This window comes from Mus pahari, chromosome 3, assembly GCF_900095145.1.
Source record: "Mus pahari chromosome 3, PAHARI_EIJ_v1.1, whole genome shotgun sequence".
Classification (NCBI taxonomy): Eukaryota; Metazoa; Chordata; class Mammalia; order Rodentia; family Muridae; genus Mus; species Mus pahari.
In genome coordinates this window covers 41,810,746-41,833,372 of record NC_034592.1, presented here as the reverse complement: position 1 = coordinate 41,833,372, position 22,627 = coordinate 41,810,746, and the positions used below count along the sequence as shown (strand labels likewise).

General features: G+C 38.2%; 2 protein-coding genes across 2 annotated transcripts in view; one reads left to right on the top strand and one right to left on the bottom strand.

The window, feature by feature from the left end:
• The window catches only part of Kcnj3 (potassium voltage-gated channel subfamily J member 3), a 152,429-nt gene extending 136,715 nt beyond the window's left edge, over nt 1-15,714 (bottom strand). Inside the window, exons 1-2 of the mRNA XM_021193689.2 lie at nt 14,533-15,714; nt 5,450-5,666 (exon numbers count right to left, since the gene is read on the bottom strand). Coding sequence (XP_021049348.1) covers nt 5,450-5,666; nt 14,533-15,234 — 919 coding nt within the window. The 5' untranslated portion in view covers nt 15,235-15,714. The remainder of the gene's footprint in view (nt 1-5,449; nt 5,667-14,532) is intronic.
• A 583-nt stretch (nt 15,715-16,297) lies between these two features.
• The window catches only part of LOC115063591, a 13,553-nt gene continuing 7,223 nt past the window's right edge, over nt 16,298-22,627 (top strand). Inside the window, exons 1-3 of the mRNA XM_029535739.1 lie at nt 16,298-16,350; nt 21,135-21,212; nt 21,402-21,495. Of these exons, the coding sequence (XP_029391599.1) occupies nt 16,298-16,350; nt 21,135-21,212; nt 21,402-21,495 (225 nt within the window). The remainder of the gene's footprint in view (nt 16,351-21,134; nt 21,213-21,401; nt 21,496-22,627) is intronic.

The window sequence follows — 22,627 nt, the reverse complement described above, 5'->3', positions numbered from 1 at the left end:
TGTTTCTCTCATAAGAATATGAGTGGCTAGAAGATCAGGAATTTTTTTTTTTTTATAACTTATGTTTTCTAGGTTCTGGAATAATATGTTCTAAAGATGTATTTGTGCAAAGAATAAATTAGCTGGATATGAAAAGGAAAGATGTGGCTTATGGTAAAATATCATAATTACTAAAACAGATAAATGTTCCAAAAATAAAATATATTATAATTTGAAAACAGGATGATGAGATTGTACTTGGAAAGGGAGCTCTTAATTAAAATGGCATCACCTAGGTAGAACAATGGGTGGATTTGGTAGAAATGGATCACAGAAGTGTTTCTATCTGGAGACCGAAAGTAGAATGTAAGAGTAGTGAGAGATTTGCTGTCTGCTAAAAAACCATACACATATCTAAACCAGACAGGAAAGCAAGCAAAGTCAGAATGACTAGAAAATACCACAAAGGAAAAAGGCAAAACGGGAGAGGTGAAGCTATGCCACTGAATTCCACGAAAAACCTTCAAAGTATAAATGAATAGATACAGGCACTTCTGTGAGGAAAGAATTGAAAAAGATTTTAGAGCATAGAAAAAGAATTAATGGGAAGGGAACGTGGTAGGTTAGTACTGGATATGATACATTGGTGGTGGGCAAAAGAGCTTAAGAAATACAACTAAGCCAGATGTGTTATCTGACACAGGTTAGAGAGGTACTCAGGAGGCTGAGTCAAGACTGTCATGTGTTCAGAAATAGCCTGGTTAGAGACTGTTACACTGTCCCCAAAGAGAATTTTTAAAAAAGGGGGGGGGGTTCAGGAAAGCAAAAGAATATAACTATGAGAAGAGAATGAGAGTAAAGGAATGTACCAAAACTGGAGTCTCGGATAGTTTTAAATAGAATAGGTGGAGAGATGACATGCCGGGAAAGGGATAGGACAGCTGGGACTGGGGGCATGGAGAGAGAAAGGTCTAAAATAGATCCCATGGGGACTGAGCCTGAGAGTACAGAAAAGACAATTAAAGAGACTGCCAAATAGCAGCAGAACCAGATTGAAGGCTGAAAGCATCCAGTTCTAATGAGCCAAATCTGCAGTGCTTTGTTTGTGGCCAGCAGTGCTCACTCTCCTGGGAGAAGCAGTGAAGAGAGCAAGAACAGTTAGAGGTATAGTCTACCTCAGGGACTTGCTGTGTGAGCAAGTATACAAAAGCAATGGCTTGATACCAGGAAGATGATCTAGGTCTGCATGCAAGCCTGAGTTACTGAAGGAGGACAACACTCTGAGTCTGATCACTGGCTATTTCCAAGGAAAAGAGCAAGTGTTGATTTAGAAGTTCTAGGTTGATCCCTAACTCTTTGTGGAAATTAGGAAGCCTCTGGTTTCTTACTTGTTTTCTCCATTCCTGTTGAGACCACAGTAGCAGGAAGAAGCAAATGCAGCATAAACTGTAAACATTTTTATTAAAGGACTTTCTTGAAGTGACCAGTTGTGGAGTGCAGAGCCACAGAGGCCATAAGGCAACAGGGGTTGACAGGACATAGGCAGCTGTCTAGAACTGTATATATTTCCAAGACATTTATTTATTAACTTCTAGAAAAAGCACATGTCAGAAGGGGGGGATGGGTTTTTGCTGAGTTTCTTAAATGATTACTCCTCTTCCTAAAGAACGCCTAATGCTTGCATTCAGTGAAGCTATAAGTCTGTAGTGAGAGTTGGCCCCTCCTCTTTAATTTCTCCCCTTACACTCCACATGTCAGCTCTGCTCCACACACAGGCTTTCTCCTATTTACTAAGACAAATCAAGTTTATTGTACAATTCTGCATTTCCACCAGCTATTTCAGAGGACTTGTTATATTTGGCCAGCTGAGATTTGGTTTAAATATCACCTTTAGAACATGTTCTGATCAACCTAAAGTAGTCTTCAGTTATTGATATCTGCTACTAAGAGCTGATTTATGTTTGCAGGGGCTTGTTTTCTGGCTTACATTTACTTAATACTTAAGAAATGATAACAATTGTTTATTTACAATATAAACCCCAAGGTAAAGAGAGTTCCTGTCTAAATGACCATTGTACCTCTAGTCCCTCAGGTTCTTGAAGCACACAACGTATATTCCATAAATGTTTAACTCATAAGTGAATGAATGGCACAAATATTGTTGAAAAGTTACATCAAAACAAGTTCATGTCCAAGACTCTGAACGTGAAAACCAGAGGAAAGAATTATGGTTTTTGCCTCTTAATATCACATGAACCCTCTCTACTTTATTCCCAAGAGTAAGTAGTACTTTGAGAAAGAAAAAATTTATGGTGGATGAAGGCATAGTGAAAAAAAAAACATTCAAAATGAATATGAGTACATTTCAATAAAAATTTAAATGATCAAGTACAACAAAACTGTGTTATTTTGATCAAGGTGGGACATGGGGTCTGGAAACAGGATTTCAGAGTTTGAACTGTCTCACATTTTATTAGCTGTGGAATGTATATGAACAAAAATATCAGATGAATTTTCCATAGAGTATATACTATAAAGCAGCAGTTTGGCTCCATATCTTGCTTAATTAAGAGATTTGTTTTAAGGAAGAGGAATTTATGGTCTTCCCCACCAAAAAACAATCTCTAAGTAATTCCATCTCTGTCCAAGTTTCACATTACCTGTGGAAAGGATTGATTGCCAGTTGGCTTTCAACAAAAGAGACAGAATAAAAATGTAAGAGTGAGGAATGCCATCAAAATAAAATCAATAATATAAATGAATAATTGATGGTAGAGAATACCATTTGACCTTATAACAGCACCATTTACTAATCATGATTCTCTGAAATACAGCAAAAATTACAAAGCAAATTGTTTCAGCATTTCCCTTAATATACTGATATAGAAATGATAATGAAAGACATCATTTTAAGCACACACACACACATAAATAAACACCAGGAACAAATATCTCTCATCTATAGACTACCTAGTCTAGATTCTTCAACAATATGAAGTTCAACAAACAAAAATATGAAGGGCAGAGAGATATTGCACCAGTTAAAAGCTTTTACTGATCTTGCAAGGACCCTAACTCCATTCCCCATCCCAAATTAAGTGACTCAAAGCTGCCTGTAACTCCAGCTCCAGATATGATAGCATCTTCTGGCCTCCATGGGCATACAAAAGCACAGACACATACATATATACATATACCCAAATATACATAATTAAAATGAAGTAAATATCAAGCACACACACACACACACACACACACACACACACACACACACACTAAAACTAAGGAACTTTTCATGTTTAAATAGATTTTATAAGGAAACGTTTTCATGCTTAAAAATTACAGTGGTTTTGGTGGGAAATCAGATAAACAGATGAGTACACAGTAACACAGATAATGGCCTTAGTGGATTTTTGGTTTGGTTTGGTTTGGTTTTTTTTTAGCATGACCCCAGCCAGTTCTGAGGCTGAGTCAAGTTTATTTTTTCCAGTCTGCTTTTATGCCGCTTAAGTACATGCAAAATGATAAGATCAGTTCTGGGTTGAGGAACAAGCAAGGCAATAAACAAAATCCCATAAACACTTTTCTAGCGGCTAGTCAGGATGGTCAAGGCAAAAGGACTGCCACACAGGCCTCCCCTGAGCCTGCTCTGTGCTTTGCATTAACTCAAATGTAAAAGTTCTTAATGTAGGCCTATTTCCTGAGGTGTGGTCCAAAGTCAGATTCCCACCTTGAGTTTACTCCTTTTGTCCTGGCCTGATATCAAGTTCCTGCCTAGTGTCTAGAAACAAGTGGCCCCAAAAAAGCTCTCCACAGAAAAGAAATATATGCACATTAAATCTTAAGACAGTAATAGAAGTATATAGAAAAAGTCTTTCCAACTATTTAAATATTAGCACCAATTTTAATTAATCCATTCAATTTAATGCAAACACAATTTGTGTATTCACTTATGACTCTTGTGGGGTACTTAAGCTTTACTTTTCTGCTTTGAGATATTAAAATAACATTTTTAAGGTTGTCAAAAAAGAAGTTGGAGGAGAAGAATAAGAAAGAAAGAATGAAAGAAAGATAAATAAGAAAAATATTACCTATCTCAAAGACTATGAAAAGCAGTTAAATTATAAGCAAGTATGTTAAAGAAATATATAAGTAAAAACAGTAATATCTGTCTTGAAGCTCTAATATATTTTATTATGATAAAAGATATAAAAATAGACATCTAAACGAAACTTAAATTGGTTCATTATTTAGTAACGTATTTCATAAAGGTGGTTGACACTATTTGTTTCTAATATAAAAACGGAGTTTGGAGTGTAAACCATAAAACAACACAAGTCAAATTTCAGAACTTTCTGATTGAATAAATCTTTAATTACTTCTTTTCAAAAATCTTAATTTTTAAATCTAAACTTTAGTAACAAAGGCAATGTTAGAAGTAATTTGAGTTAGTCATTACATTGCTCTGACTTTAAAGAAAAAGAAGCAGCTTAGAGACAATAGGTCCCATGCCTAATTACAATCACTATATCACTATAGCTACCAAGAGGTGCTATGAAATCAAACACCTTATACAAAACTTGAATTTATATTTTTGACACTTAATTCTAGTATTGTCATACTTCAACTGTTTAGCATTTCAAAAAAAACTAAAATATTTCTTGTTTCTTTATTTCCTGAAGAAATGCAAAAAATAAGATGCATGCATATATATTTGCTTATGTAAATAATTATTTATGTAGTCCTGTATCCAATGTTTATGGCCCGAATAATATACTTACATTTGTTGGTACTTTTCTTTGCCTGCCTAACTCTCCTCAGAGTGTTGCAAAATATTTTTGATTATTTCAAAGTCATGGGATGCTTAATGACTAATTAAACTGAACCAGGAGGAAAAAAAAAAGCCCTGTTTTTAAAAGGAAGCCATACTCATTATTTAGCTAAGAAAACAGCTGTTCTGCTCTGAAACAATAATGTTGCTTCTCTGTGCACACACAAGCACACAGGACACATCCCCTGAGACTCCACAGAGTAGATGCCAGAGCCTCTTCAATAACTCGCTCCTGCATTTTACCACCACAAGTCAGGATCAGGCTTATTGAACTCAGGCTGATCACAAATTGCCCGAATGATTTCATAACCTTAAATTTTGAAAGACAAATTATTATAGGAAAACCTAGTGTGTTATTAAAACAGAATAACACACTCATTTTAAGACATTTATCTCAGTCTACTTTTAAGACAGTATTTCAGTTTAGCTTAATCACTATTCCCAGGTTAGTATCAGGTATATGACCACCAAAACAGCAATCTTCATTTGCAAAGTATTTTGTGCTATTAGGATGTGAAATGACATGTCTTTACCTTCAGGCTTGTAAACTGAGACATTAGGCCAGTGAATGCAGGTACTGGAACATTGTACAGAATTCTGAATGAAAAAACGTGATGGCACATCTACATTCTTACTCACCTGTGGTTTCCACAATGCCTTCCAGGATGACGACAACCTCGAACTGTTCAGTTTGCATGCTTCGCTGGGATAGGTCATAAAAGGGGCTTTTGGCATCGATCACGTGGCAAATTGTGAGAGGGGACACAAGAAAAAGTTGATCGGCCCCTGTACTAAAACCTACATCCAGTTCAAGTTGGTCAAGAGGAAGGAACTCACCCTCAGGTGTCTGCCGAGACTAGACAAGCACACAGAAAAAAAAGAAGAAATCACCACTTGTACTGAACATTTCAAGGCAGCTTAACAGTCATATACATCATTGCCAACATTCTGAACTATCAGCCATCAGCAATGCAATCCAAACAAATCATTATGCAGCTATATTATACCAAACAGGCTGAAATCCCACGTAGCTCATGCAGAACATACATGCATTATTTATAATAAACAATTTGCTATAATTACCAGTCCCTAACTCCTGAGCTTTGGAGACATGCCTGCTCTAACAATGGCTGTGAGCACAACTATGGAACTTATTGTGTATCTGCCCACTGCTTGAAAGAAATCTCTGCATAATAACTAATTGAATGCCAGAGCTATCTTTCCTCAGAAAGCAAATAAACTTTGTAGTTCAACTGGAGGTTGGCAACCTGAGCAGTGCTGACCACAGGTTAAGAAGTGATTTGTTGAATTCTTGAAAAGTAAACTGAATAATTGTTTCTTCAGGAATTTTGTAAAGTCACAACTGGCTATAAGACAGAAAAGACATGTTCACATTGAATTGTGACATGGGTGTACGATAATAAATGTGAAAAAAGTATATGCTAATAGTTTGTGGATTTCATGCCCCTAGCAATAACAAACTGCATATAATTTCCTACTCTTCTACTTACTAATTTTTAAGTATAGCCAAAAATGTGCTCTATTAAACAAAATGGAATTTTAAGAAAGCTGGCTTCAGCAGATAGTTCATTAAAACTCTCATATGATAGTGTCATTAGTTTCAATGTAATCACTCAAAAGCACAAACCAGTTACATTATAGGACTGTGGATAAAAAGCAAATGTAAACAAACCATAAAAGTAGACTTACTCATTTTTGTTCCATTTGTTTTCCTTTTGTTTAACATATTTATTATATAAAATACTTGTGCAAGCAAATATTTAGGTTTAGCATTAACAAAAGAAACAAATAGAGCCTGGATATTTAGATTCATACCGAAAAAGAATTAGTGGTAAGGGTTTGATCCCAATGGTCTAGTGGAACTTGGAAATATCTGGTATATTTTAAGACCCACCATGAGCAAACTTAACAACTGAAAAAATAAAATCAAGAGCATGAGTCTGCCCTCAAAACAATATTTATTTCAAGGCAAAAATCTTATTTTTATTTGTAACAAATATATTGGATTTGGTAAGTAAGGTAAATTGTGGTTGGTAAACAAGGCTGAAAATTCTGAAGAATTGTTAAATAATCTGCTTTGCCTAGAAAAAGATCAGTAGCTTCTAGTCAATGGTGGTATGTCGTGATTGACAGCACCACACTCATTTTTAAAAGCTAAACTAACTGCTTCATTTGAGAGGCTCCGTTACAATTGTTAATACTGGAACCTTTACTTGGGTAGGACAATATCCATGGAACACACTGAGAAAACTTTTCTTCTCTAAGTAGAATGTAAAAGTAGAAGAAAAGGACTGGGGTGGGGGTGGGGGTTCTGGAGAAAAGATTGGGGGAAGAAATGAATTCTGATCATAATTTTTGTTTTCAATCTGTGGGGAAACTGATTACCCAAAATGCAAAACCTCAGCTTTAGCAATCAACACTGGAAATCATTTTGGTATTTCCAAAACAGCAGGAAAAAATGCCTGCTTAGAGCTTTTTCCAGAAACCTATATTCTCAATATATTCTCAAATAACTAAATTAAAAATTAGACTTGGCTGTCTCATAATACTGCCAGTTGTATATTGATCACTGATTCATGTATTGAAATGATAACTGAGAAACATAAAACAGGGACAAGGCTCACTTTATTGTTCTCTTACCTAAGAAGCAATAGGTGCTACACAAGCACAAGGTGATAATCTGAAATCTATAAATTATGACTATAATTTGTGTCCGATAACTAGCTATTCTAAATTCTGCTTTTCTCTATGACAGCCTGAACAATGTCTTTAAGCACTCATTTTTTGGTAATATTTCTCCAAAGAAGATAATTTTTGATTATCATAAGTGTATACCAAAACAGAAATTCACCTTATTTTTGATATATTTGTTATTCATACCTGTGGCTTTAGAGCTATTATGCTTAATATTTCCTAATATTATCCTTTCAACAACTGAAGAAAGAAAGTGGTCTAAACACAACCAGACCACCAAGAGATTGTCAAGCTTGAATTGGGAATACTTCACTGTTTAGGAAAGAGGTTTATTAACACATAGGTGATTTCGCTTTAAATGTGCATAGATCCATTTCATTCAGATTCAACATGTCTTTGTTTTTAAATGTTTGCTCATTCCATATAAATTAATGTTGCCTTATCCACCTTTCACCAACCAATCAATGCCTTTCAACAGTTTATCAGATCCAGATCTCCCTATTTTGTGACACAATGGAGAAAGTGTTAATAACTTCATTTACTTGAAAGGTGCTCCTTATATTTCTTGTAAAATCAGTGATATCCCACATATATGTATTAAAAATTGTTTTGCAACAGTCACTATATAATCCATTGTTTAATTTCCTGAAATATTGCACACACATAAATTTATCATCCACACCTTCATCATTTATGTCAGGACATTAGCTATCTCATCCATAAATTCATTCACTTTCTGATTTTTGTTTGTCTCCTGGACTTGTTCATAGACTATGAAGTCTATAAATAACTAGAACTAGATAGAAGGCTTTGGAGGAGGTCAAAAGTGAAAGACGTGGTGGTGTCAGAGTGGAGGGTGCTGGAAGACTAAAACTCTCTGAAGACTGAACTGCTGACTGGAGTTAAGTTCCACTATCACTGCTACTCCACTTTTGAGCCTGCTAAAGCTGCGTGGGACCACTACATTCATTCTCAAAACAGATCATTTCTGAACTGGTTTCTAAACCTATAACCTAGGAGCTCTTACTTCTGATACAAGTCCCAAGATCAGCCAGAGCAAAACTAACAAAGTAATAATAAAAATATATTTTTTAAGTATTACACTAGACACTGGGTGGTTTTGTTTAAAAACTGTGACATTTACATGCATATGAAAGCTGAAGGTAAAAAGGGAAAGATAATTAAATAGCCTTCTAAAGACATACTGTACTCTACATTGTGACCACATGATAATGCAGTATCTATACATCCCATCAGCTTTCTATCTTGTGTGGCTAGTAACTCCTATGCTTAATGTTGATAATAAGCAGAATCTTTTTTGATAAAATGAATTTAATCTTTCATAATTACATCATGATAAGTGTTCTGAATCAATAAGCAGACCTCCTTTATTAGAGTGTTTGTGGCTAGTGAACATAGATCTTGCAACAATTTTTCTATTCCAACAGGAGCTTAGAGTAGGATTATTACACTGATAAAATATGAAATAGTGATCTGATTAGACAGTAATTAGACAGACATTGCCTTCAAAGACAAAGAAAGTTGCTCAAAATTTAGATTGAAGTAGTAAAATATTTAAATAAAGGATCTGCTTACAAAGATTCATAAAGAAAACTGTAGAAGAAATGAGAAAAGTAAATGTAGGAGAAAAGAAAACAAAAGAAAGTTGGTCATTCTTAACAATTTAAAAGATAAGTTGATAAAACTCTGATCTAAAAATGGCTTAGAAACAACTGTAAAATATTTGATTATATGGAATTATAGAAAGATACTAAAAAGAGCTCCATCATTCCAAAGCCAAGCCAATTGTTTTATGTCCTAAAGAAAAAGTTTTGAATTGGAGGAAAGTTACTAAGGCTTACCAATTGTTTGTATGTTCTGTCTCAAATTACAATTTGAGCATGGACTTTTGAAACAATTTGTATAATTCCAAGTATAGTAATAACTTATAAATTATTGTTCACATTAAAACATCTATATAAAAATATTCAATCACACAGTTCACATTTAATGAGAAGAAGTCTCTGAACATATTGTAAAGGTTTTTTTCCTAAATGTAAAGTGGTATGTTTGACTTTCAAAGAATCAATTATTGTCCGATGACTTTGGGTCCTCTCAGATTCCAAAAAAGTGGACAAGATAAGCAAGTACAATTTTAGAACTGATAGAAAAAGAGTCAAATGCTCAGAGAGGAGTATCTCATTCCGGAACTTTAGATAAGTAGATGGCTTTCAGTGTAAGAAACAAAGATAATTGAGGGTTTATACAAATACACATTTATCATTGCATACAGAAGCAGACCTGTGTCCATCCACTGTCATCCTTGGCATTATGTGGCCAGGTGTCCATACTCATCCTCCAAAGCATACACCTTACTAATGCTTTCTAGACACCTGCTAGGCTTCCATCTCTGGCCTGTAACTGAGTTGTGTTCCAGTTTCAAACTGGCCAGAGGATTCTGAATAAAATGCCTACTCGTTACTGCCTGACGTTGCCATAGTCTGTAACCTGTTCGTACCTTTAATTTTCCACAGTTCTCACCTGACAAAGTTCTGTACTGTCAGTGAAAAGGAGAGAAGGATCAGGTAGAGAGGGCAAAATAGTCTTCCATACCACTGTCTATCCTTACACCTAGAGTTTCACTTCTCTTTAAATGTGCTCTATCATATCTCTGAGCTTTTATATGCCAGTATGTGGTCAAGTCACAAAGAAAAAGTACATCAAGTGTACTCAGAGTAAGACCCTACAGTTAAGAGTAGGAACTGTCTTGAAGACGTGTCCTAAGACCAGGTATTAAACTGCCTTTGTGACTCAAAGCAATTATGAAAAAAACCTATGGCATGCTGGTCAGAATTTGCGGTAGCTACAGAAGTATGTAGACCTAAATTTTCATCTGGACTGTCTGTGATGGACATTTTTTTACAGTCATTTTGGATGGTTAAAGCTTGAAATTTTAGTTCAGGTGGAATTAAAGCCAATGTTAAGTCTAAAAAACTTTTTTTTAATGCTAAACTAATTAAACCCATAGATGTCCGTTTTTTTAGGAAAGGAATGTACCTTATTTAGATGCAATGCAATTTATCTCGTAATATATTATGTGAGCCTTTTGTATTTATCAAATGAAAGCTCTGCTTTGTGTCTCCATAGGGGCCCTTTGTTGGCTTTATAATAACTGTGGGCAGGATCTGTATCCCTGTTTGCACATTGCTTTCCTACTAAACAACACCCTTCAGTCCATGAAATGCCTTTTCCTGCTTCCTTTTATCATCTGTTCCTGCCTACTGCTGGTTACTTCTGTGCTTTCACATCCCTTACTTTTGTTCATACTTTATTTTTGCACACAAGGCACCCTGTACTCTTTAAGACCCATATTAAAACAAACAAAAACAAATAAAACAAAATAAAATATTACTAGCAGTATAAAAAGTATTTTAGAAAGAGCCCAAGATCTGCACCTATTAGAGAATTTTCATGCTTGGGTCAAAGAAGGCAAAGCTAAAGCAAAACTAAATAGTTTCTCTACTTTATTATTTATTTATCTATTTATTTATTTATTTCGGTTATGATGAGCTCCACTAAAACAACCCATATCAGGCCTAGCTTCTAGTAGTTCTGATGGACTCTATCTTAGAATTCTATGACACTTTAGCAGAAAATGTTGACCTTATTCAGATATACCCATTTCATGTGGATTGACGTTTTTAAAAAAGAAAGTTAGGGTCTAAAGAAAAGTTTCACCAAGATCTATTTTGAAGGTGTCAGTCAGGCAAGATAAGGGTATAAACAGTGAAAAACAAAATCTCAAGTGCAAAGTATGAAATAAAGACTTTCTCATATTTCGAAGAGTAATGGGCTGACAACAAACCAAAATTACTCTGGGGACAAAACAGCCTCAAGAAATTTCAATGTTTTCAGTTGGAAACTGGAGGGTGGAATTTAAACACAAATTGCCTTCATGTAATTGATAAGTAAAATTAAAATTAGGCTTGAAAGTTAAATTCTTTTCCACCAGACTATTGGGAATTCCATAGAAGGATGAGTAGGAAGCTTCATATTATCCAACATTTGAAAGTTTGAAAGGCACTACTCTCTTCCCAGTATCTTCCCAAAAACTGAAACTACTTTATAATGATTCAATAAATTTATATTTGGGATTTTGTTTTTCAACAAATAAAATCTGAGTAGAAAGGTGTTCATTAAATTATAAGAAAATATATGTATACTATAATTATTATGATTCAATAATATACTAGCATTGGCATTTGTTGGCATGAAACTGTAGCATATTGTGTATTGAAGACACATAAATATAGCAACTAAAATGTTAAAATGGTTTACAAAGCAAACTGGATACCTGAACTGATAATTAGTAAGCGTATTTACTATTCATAGCAAGCTTTAAAACTTTTAGCCTTTATATAGTTTTTCTCCAATATATCATAGCTGACTGTTTTAGGTCACTTCAAGTGTCTCTTACAGAAAATAGAAGTCACTCATTAAAGCAAACATCCCCTATAATTTTGCCTAATATTATTAATTTCTCAGTAGAACATGAGTTCTTTTCCATATCATATAAGAAAATAATTAAATAACCTATAAGAATTTATTATAATTACCATGCCTGCCAGAAAAACAAATTTAAAACAAGCTACATTAACTTAATTATAATTTCTGTCAATACACAATTAATGTCACATGTTAATACTTTCACTTTCTAATAAATCATAAGACAAGTACCTCATTACTACTGTATTATTTGAGTGCGATATTGATTTTATCACCTTGTGTTAATATAGCACCTTGCTGCAACATTATAATATTTTACTTCTTAATTCAAGATACTGCTCTGGTAAAAGTGGTACATGGGAGTAAGTAGTAATTCTTTACGGGTATATGCACACTGCAGAGACCCAGAACTTCCATTCGTTGTCCACATCTATATCACTGATCTATAGTTTAATTTTAATTGTATCTTGGATTTTTAAAAATATAAATTGACAATGCTTACAACAACTAAAATAAGTTGTATGTGGAAACACACCAGTCTTATTACATAACCTTATTTGTTTGAAAAATAAGAGAATGGCAAAAACTTGAATTCTTGTGAATAGGATAAACTACTTTTAATGACAGTTCCCAAGTGATATCCACACACAGGTTTCTTGACAGTGTTTGAGTGCTCTGGGGCCTCCCTAAAGAACATGGAGAGTTCACTCTACACATAGAAGTGAGCACACACAGTATCACTATCATAACCATGTTTGCAACTCATCCACTTGACTGGATCTCCCATCCACTTAATTCAAACAGTTGTGAATAAAATGAAACACTACCTTAAAATACAACAATTGTGTACATCTAAATTGTATAAAAGAATGAAGTCAATTAAAATTATGTAACCATAGCTATCCATATGAAAAATGTATATCAGAGCCAGGCTGGGAAATTTACACTCTGATATCAAAAATGCTATTTGTTTACTAATGCAGCATAGAAAGGACTCATGTGATGAAAAGTGACAGGGCAAGTGAACTGCTTTAATTCAAATACTGCACTGGCCAACTTGGTCAAGAATAATTAGGATGAGGTCTTATAAGTGCTAATGAAAGTGACAGAAGAGCAAAACATTCTTTTAATCCAGGGAGAATACTTTTAATTGCATAACAAGTTGAGGCTGGATAAAATAATATATATAATATACATTATATTATATTATATATAACATATATTATTATAATATATATATATGAATGGTGCAAATTGAAATTTCAATGGCAAAAATTTACCTCAACCAGAGTATCAGTCGTTTTATTACCTCTAAGTTCTGAGCCCAGCTATACTTTTTATATAATCTCAGATTAATCTTCTTTTCAATAAAGAACTGTTAATTTGTGGTTATCGTTCTCAATTTGTGAACATTTAAAAACCACTCTGAAAAATTCCTGGAAAAGGGGGAGAAGGACGAGGAGGAGGAGGAAGATGGAGAGAAGGAAGAAGATGAAGAAGAAGAAGAAGAAGAAGAAGAAGAAGAAGAAGAAGAAGAAGAAGAAGAAGAAGAAGAAGAGGAAGAGGAAGAGGAAGAGGAAGAGGAAGAGGAAGAGGAAGAGGAAGAGGAAGAGGAAGAGGAAGAAGTGGTGACACCTGTAGACCTTCAGAGAGAACTAGACTTTAATTCCTCTTTCTCAGACTCTAATTGGCAAATAACTAGGGGACACTTATTGTTTGTACTGCCTTCTGAGAGCTACAAGGACCTTACCTTAATAACTACCCTATGATCAATTTGTTTTGGCGTTTGCAGCATTGATGTTAGGAAGCAATCTTCTTTAATGGATGCTGAAAAGCTTCAAGTGAAATCTATAATTGACAAAGTCTTCATAGAAACAGGCAATTAAGAATAAAATTAACAGGAGACTCTACAGGAAAAGCACTCTAGCTTTCACAGAATGGAACCTTCTGTTTTACTGAGAGCTGCCTGGATCTGTTATGTTTGTTTAAAAGATGACCAGAGTTAAACTTACTGTGTCCTGAAGAGTAAGCCACCCAGTAGTATTCTTGGGAGGGGGTACACTGACGACTAAACTCAAACTAATGTTGAGGCAATGTCCAACATCTAATTCTTCCCATTAGAAGCCTTAATGCCTCATATTTAGAAGAGTATTGAGTTGGCAACAAACCTAAAGTACTCTGGGGACAAAACAGCAGTGGAAAAATAGGAGCCCACAGCTCTCCCTACCAGCATTATGGTGTGCTGCAGCACATCAGAGGTGAGGAATATAAACAAGAACAGGGACAAAACCAGAACTGGCAACTATGCCCTCTGCCCAATTCCCATCTTTTTTTACCCCTCCCCACATCCACTCCCCCTCCTCCAAAGAAGTTTACCTGCGCGGTGGAAGGAAAACCCTGGAGGGAAAAACCCTGGGAGGGAGCAGAGTGGTTCCCAAGGGGATTGAATCTTTGGGTTTTCTGGGTGGCATCTGCTTGAGGAAGGGGAGGGCTGTACTTACTTTGAGCAGCTTGCAGCGGATCTGCGCGGAGACCATGTGGCTGTTGCGCAGGTTGCCCACCCGGAACATAAGAGTGAGTTTTCCGTCCCTCATGGAAATAACCGCATGCTCGCTAAACATGAGGGTCTCGGCGCGCTTTTTGGGCTGGGACATCTTGATGAACATGCAGCCGATGAGGAAAGCGTCCACGATGGAGCCAAGGATGGACTGGAAGAGGAAGAGGATGATGCCCTCGGGGCACTTGTCTGTGATGTAGCGGTAGCCATAGCCGATGGTGGCCTCGGTCTCAATGAAGAAGAGGAAGGCAGAGGGGAAGTTATAGACATTGGCCACACACGGAGTGTAGTTGCCGACATGGGCTTTGTTCAGGTCGCCCCGGGTATAAGCGATCACCCACCACATGGACGCCATGAAGAGCCAGGCCACGGTGTAGGTGAGGATGAAGATAAAGAGGTTCCAACGCCACTTGAGATCCACCAGGGTAGTGAAGAGGTCCGAGAGGTAGCGACTGGTCTCGCTGCCCAGGTTACCATGCTGCACATTGCACCGGCCGTTCTTGTCCACGAACCGCTGCCGTTTCTTCTTGGGTACCAGCTGCTGCTGCGGGCCCTGTCCTGGCCCCTGAGGCTGCAAGCCCGAACCGCTCGACGAAGTGGTCACTACCTGGTAATCGTCCCCAAATTTCCTTCGGAGTGCAGACATAATATGGAGGGGCGAGCCAGATTCAAACACGAAGCGGAGGCGCAAGAGCCAAGCGCTGCAAACCGGCACCAATAAGGAGGTGGGGGCAGGGGACGAAAGCAGGAGGGGAGGGGACGAAAGCAGGCGCCTGGGTTGGGGGTGGGGGTGGGGAGCACCCTGCAGGTAGCAGCAGTCTCTGCCCCGTCGGATGCCTCTCCTCCCCTGGGACAGAGTCTTTCTTTCCAGGAGCAGGGCTAAAACAGAAGTGTTCTCCCACACTCAAGGCAAGGGGAATGCAAGGGGCAAGAACCCAAGTGAAATTTTGCTTCTGAGCTCTTTGAGGCTTCTCTTTTTCCCCCCACCATCAGCATCCCGGGCCACCGCTTACCTTTCCACAGCACCCCACCCTCGACTGTCCTGCAGCACCCCTGAACTGGTTGCTGAAAATTAATGAGTTTGACAAGCAAGTCCCACCCCACCTGCTAACTCCCCAAGCTTCTAAACTGCTCCACCTGCCTGGTCCAGACCCTCCCCCCTCCCAGCTGCACCCTGATCACCCGCCCCCCCCGGGAGTGCTCCTAGGTCTCTTGTCACTCCCGCCTCCTATCTTTTAGCCAAAATCCCGCCCAGAGGCATGTCTACTGGGCAGCGGTGCAACGCCCCCTACCCACGCTCAGCTGATTCAGAATCCCCCTCCCGGGACTCTAGAGACCTGTCCTCCTGCGGTGCGCGGGCGGCCGAGTTTTCACGCGCGCCACCTGGGCCTTCGGGTGGACTCTCGGGAGGGGGTGAGCGGACGTCAAGCTACCCCTGCGCTCCAAGGAGCTCTGGAAGCTCGGGCACTCACCCAGTGACAGAGGACAGGCGGAGGCTCTGCAAGCAGCACAGGCAGTCTGGCCAAGCACCCTGAGCTTCGGGTTGCCTGACCCCTTTCTACTTTTCTTGGTGTTCCAAGATGAGAACCAATGCAGGTGTGTCAGGCTCCGTGCCTCCCTGGGGACACTACGCTGCCTCCGCCAGAAACCCCTTAAGCTCCAAGCAGAGACTGACTCCGACGCCCGACTCCCGGGTTCCTTAGCGCGCGATGCCCTCTTTCCAGGCGACAGTGCGACTGCTGAACCGAGGTCAGACTTTCAGGTTAAACACCGGTTTTACTCCAGCTTTTCCGTGCCTCTTAATAGAAACATTTGAGTCTTCCTTCCTTCGATCTCCTATTCCATGTCCGCCCTTTGCTTGTCCCGGATGGATGGAGGATGCAAGGCTCAAGTGGAGGCAACCAGAATGAGGTGTGTGTGCTGGTGCGTGTGATCAGCTGCAGAACCACACTAGCCCCGCCTGTCCTTGCCTTCCCCCGCTGCTCTACCAGCCTGAATTGCACCTCCGCGCCTGGGTTGAGCCTGCAGTGTCTGGCAGCTTAGAGAATGTGAGCCCCTCCAATGAGAAGCAGCTTTAAATCTGCTCCCAAAAGGCTGCCAACTCTTCCCCCCTCCCACCCCGCATCAATCAGAAAGCCCCCAGAAAGCAACAAATGCTGCTTTCTGTGAGGAGTACAATATGTCTCTATTTCTAGGGCTTTCTTTTAAGCGAATAGAATACTAGGATTTGGGGATGTATCATCAACAGAGATTCAGCTTTCAGATAGGCATATTCAGAACCAAAAATTCCAAAACCAGAGGGACCTGACAACCAAGAAAGGCCACACTGAACGGAAACTCCAAACACTTTCTGAAAATGATTGTATGAGGAAGACTTAGAATATTTACAGTTAGTGTGCGGTAATAATTGAGGGAAAAGTGCCACATTTTAATGGCCCCAGCCTGGCAGTTAACTTAATGGAGGGGGCAAAGTGCAGAAAGAGCTGATATAGAGCCCTTGAGTAAATGCCAGCTTATTTACCACATCTCATGCTCGTTTTAAAATGTCATGGAGTCTTATGCCATATTCCATTCTGTTCTGATACGCAAAGTTGGTAGAAAGTTCATCAACTCTTGCTATAAAAGCGAAGGTTGACGGTAAGAATGGGAAACCCAAAAAGCACACAATTACTAGACCATTTCTCCCAGGTAGACACTCACTGCTCCTCTGCTGTAAGACAAACCATGGACTCACAAGCAGAGGACTTGTAAAACATTTAGCTCCAGTTACAGCTTCTCCTATGGGATCTCTGCAAAGAGGACAGCAATGTATTCTCTCGAGGTTAAACAAAGCAGGGACACTCCAGTCCTAGAATCCTAAGGCCTTATTTGAATATAGCTCTATCTTTACAAGCTGGGTGACCTTGAGCAAGAGAAAAATCATGAAGCCTGAATTTCCCCCTTCAAAAAAAAATAAGTAAATGAAAATCAGAGTTTTATATTTTCCCAGTGATGATAGAAAAACAAAGGAATAAAAGAAAAGTAATGCTATTTTTATTATTTATTTTATTATTTTATCATTTCTCCTTCGAAGGATATACTTGGCTGCCAAGTGTTAGCAGAGCCAAGAGGAGACCATGGATGAGTTCTTTAAGTTGCTGCCATGCTGTGAACTAACACATCTCTTTATCTTATTTCTGTTTCTCCTCCACTGTCCACTCTGCCCTGGGCGGATTCTTGTTTCGGTTACTAAAACACTTGAAGACATAAGCTGATCCCTGGGCTACTCCAGGGTCTTCTTTCTCTCCCTGCGGTATTCTTGTCCTTGCTATGGGTCTTACTGGCTCCCCGTTTAAGTGTGTTCTCTATAGCGAAGCCTTTCTTAGTAGCTCAGGCCCTCTTTGTCTCATCAGTCAGGTTCCTCCTGAGGAAGTTTTCTCCATGCTGTTTTCCTTCTGTCAATGTTCTTCTCCCTCTGTTGGCAATCTGATAAAACAGGCGCCACAAAGGGTGAAAGTCCTGTCTTTTTGCCTTTCTTTGTCTCTCACTCCTAGAATTGTACTTGTCTCATGCTTGGCAAACGGTATTTCTTGGATTATTACATATGGCAGTCTAAATCATTAGCAGCTCCCCACCAATTCACTAAAACTATACTCAGAATGTAACCTGCACTAAAACTGGCCTCCCTTACTTGAAAGGATACGAAAGAACATTAATGCTTAAAAGAGAATATTTCTCGTTACATTAAGAATTTATGTTCTATCAGACTTTTGGATCTTTACTCAGTATGTTTGAAATGATACCTGCACTTTGTTTAAAAGGACATCACTAACCTTTCTTTAGGACCCTAGTCAGCCAAACATGGAGGAGTATGATTTTAATTCCATCACCTAGTAGACAGAGGCAATCAGATCTCTGTGAGTTTGAGGCAAGCTCCAGGCCATCCATGAATATGTAGTGAGGATCTTACAGAATCATGATGGTTTAATAACAAAAAAACAAAGTATTTTAGTATCTTCCTGCCACCATTCCTCAGTGAGTACTAAACTCAAATTGATTTAATTGTATTGTTTCAGAATGATTGACTTTAATTTTCTATTTGAGTTACTGTTTTGAATTTCATTTTGACAATCATATGAATTTTTGCCTGGTAATAAAGCAGAGTTTCCAACCATTTCTGAAATAGCATGAAGCATTTTTACTTCTGCCATTTGTACTGCATGTAGTACAGGCAAAGTGTCATTCTAGCACTAACAATTATTAAGTCAAAATATCGATCAACTGAAAAATCTTGAATTTGCTTCACATGCTGTGATGTTGAATAGTCATCCATGATATACTTCTTTTCCTAAAAATAAACTAAAAAAAAAAAACCCACACAGGTTTATACATTTGTTTTTGTCTTTAACAAGTAGTAAACAGTTATATAAACAAAAGAGTTATTTTAAAATAAAGCCATCGTCGGGCGTGGTGGCGCACACCTTTAATCCCAGCACTTGGGAGGCAGAGGCAGTCTAATTTCTAAGTTCGAGGCCAGCCTAGTCTACAGAGTGAGTTCCAGGACAGCCAAGGATACACAGAGAAACCTTGTCTCGAAAAACCAAAGAAAGAAAGAAAGAAAGAAAGAAAGAAAGAAAGAAAGAAAGAAAGAAAGAAAGAAAGAAAGAAAGAAAGAAAGAAAGAAAGTCATCTTTTATTATTAATAACATTTGATTTGTTTATATACTTTGCATGCTGAGTGTCCAAGTTGAAAGTTTAAGAAGACTTGGTCAAGTATAATCCTCTTTTTACACTTGAGCACACTGTGGATACAAAGAGTAAATGAATCATGTAATGGCACACACAGAAAACTAGAGACTGAAATTTGAATTCAAGTCCTACGTCCTCAGAGCCTTTGTGGTCCATATATCTCCTTCCAGCAGTGTTAGAAGAGTAGCTTATTGCTCTGAACCTAGACCTTGGGACCCTCTTCTCCACAGGACATGTTTCACACTGATGTGAACATTGATACACATCCAAAATGGTCTCACATAGCCTATCAAATTCTTTTCTACATTTCATTCACAATGAGCTCTGTTCTAGTCAGCTCTGACTGTTAGCAATGACACTCCATATTAACTTGCCTTCAAATAACACACCTTAGTTTTCATTACATTATCTTTTTCCTAGGAAATTTACATCTCAGACACCAGCATACAAGGGGGTAAAAGAACTTATTCACATTTCATGTCAACGCCCACTTCTTGCATAACACTGAATCCTCCCACTGACAATAATCCATCCTTTCCTTTGGTGCCCATTTCTTCCAACTTCATTATGACATGTTTAATAATCCAGTCTGTGTGGAGACTAGAATTCACTAAAATTGTCTAAATAGAAGGTAAACTCCCTGATCATGTATCTGCTAATATTTGACACTCTCTTTACTTCAGGGGTACATCCTAACCTTGTATATGTGAAGTACTTAAGAGAGGTATAAAAAACCAAGCTTTACAAAGAGCTCACTGAAATTCTCCAAGCAACATTATAAGGATCTTAAGATTGAATTTGGAGAGCCTAGCTAGAAAGTCAGTAAGGCAGGGCTTCTAATACACACTGGCTCGCTTTAGGTCTCTGTCACTTTAGAGGCACTGTACTGCCTGCTAAGTTAAATCTTTTCTCATATGCCATCATGTCACACTTGCCACATGACTGAAGCCTTGACCTCTTTGTGACATTGAGTCCTGCTCCTTGAAAATATTTACAGATGAACCAAGCTCCTCTCTCCTTGTGAGGACAGCTGCTTCCAGGATGAGGTTCTGGAGGGCAGCCAGCCCCACAGTGCTGAGGCCAGGCGAATGTGTGTAGAACAGATGACAGAAGGCCACTGAATCCGATGGTATTGGATAAACCGAGGGCAAACCTTATGCATGGACTGGGTCAAAACTTGAGAAAGGCATAGAATTACAGACCAGGCCACAACTGACATAAAAGTCAGGGGGAAAAGTCTGCAGAATGCATAAAGATTTGGAGTCTCGTGTTTCAAGATAAGGGGGTAGATCACAGGCAAACTAACCTGGAGTTCAGAGGGAAAGAGAACAAAGCTATATTTAACAACAGACTCAGATAAGGCCGGCTACATATTTATTCTGCCTAGAGAGTACTTTTGGCAATGTCTCGTTTGCTGTGTCCAAAATAAGTAATATCATGAATAACTGGTACTTCAAAAATGAAGGATGTGATTTTGTATTTTATACTAAAAAAGCATGACTTTGAACATGCAGTTATCCTATTATGTAACTGAACAGTGTGAGGAAAAGAACATACCTAATATAAAAGATAAAACCTCTGCCCCAGAGAAGACCAAATTCTAAAAATGACTTAATCGGCCAACTGTGACAAAAGCAAGTCTTTGAGCACCCCAGTGTACCAGGAGTGGGCCTCCTCATTCATGGACTGTGACTGTGATGTACCATGTGACTGTGGGCAGGCTTACTGGCTGGCCGGCTTGCTAGAATTATTAATTTCTCGAATAGAAAAAATGGCCGATATTATTTGTAGGTGATTTTCTTCTCGTTTTTCCAACAGGAAAATGAAGGCGTGGCAAGGCTGGAGACCTAAAGCTTTCATCCTTCAAAAGGCTACATGCTCCCATCGCCAGCAGAGGTTTGGCCACATCTCGCAAGAGGTCACTTTTTGAAATGCTATATGCAATTCTGAGAAATAGAATGATATTCCTTTTCTCACTCTCCTAAAAAAAGAATACAGAAGTTATTTTCTCCCTTGCCAAAATAAGAAGAAGAAGAAGAAGAAGAAAACCAAAAAGAGAAATCAGTTTGAGATTTGATTACACAGAGAAGAACAGAGGCCTTGCCAGACCCTGGAAGATGACTCAGGAAGCCTTTCATCTTGGCTCCAACCTGGTCTCTGCCTAAAGGATCAGAAAAAGGTAATAACCAACCCATTGTCACTAGGAGGCCATTTATTAGCAAGGCTTTCATAACTGAACCTTCTCTTTACCTCAGAGCTGTGCCACAGAGTAGTCTGGTCTATAAAAGAATAAAGATTTTTTTAATAGTCTTCTGGAAGTTGGTCTGCTTAATAAGGTAAACATTTGTTCTATAAGGTGTAAAGGTATTGAGGTGTTATACAGAAAACAGACTTATCCCTACCAATGTCAGTATTTCTAAGTTGCCCCCAAGAGCATCAATGGAGTTACAGATTTACACACACACACACACACACACACACACACACACACACACACACACGCACGGATTATACTTACTTTGATATGCCAGAAAATGAAAGTATGTTTACTATTGTATCTATCATTAGGCCAAAGTTGACAGGTAGGGAATAATGAAGTCATCATACCAACAGGATGTATTATCAACATTATCTATAACAATAGCAATACACTATGTATGTGGCAACTATTAAATAAAGAGGATTACTTTATTAGCAGTCAGAACAAGTCCCATAGGGAATTTTTCCAGCTAATGAAACTCTTCCAACTTCTATCTTCCTGGAATCATATTTTTTTCATCATTAGGTAATAGAATTTCAAACCGTTTTAGAACTCCAAAACTAAAAGACAACATTCACAACAGAAGTAGGAGCAAGATCTGTATATAATTAGAAAAAAATAAAGAATGTTTATGTATGTGTGATAATTAATATTGACTATCAGTTACCTAGAAGAAGGACATCTAGGCATGCCAGTGAGGGTTTAATAAGTTAGGCTCTGATTATTTCTTCATAGAGCCTAAATTATTAATTCCTCACTGGCTTACCTAGATATCTAGAAGGGTTATGTAAATTTGGATAATTGAGGTTGTAAAGTCAAAAGTTCATGTGACTTATGCTAGTTCACAGGCTGAGGTGCTAGACTGAAGGAGGAGGAAAAGGAGCAGGAGGAGGAGAGAGAGGAGGAGGAGGAGGAGAAGAAGGAGAAGGAGAAAAAGAAGAAAGAAGAAGAAGATGAAGAAGAAGAAGAAGAAGAAGAAGAAGAAGAAGAAGAAGAAGAAGAAGAAGAAGAAAGAAGAGAGAGAGAGAGAGAGAGAGAGAGAGAGAGAGAG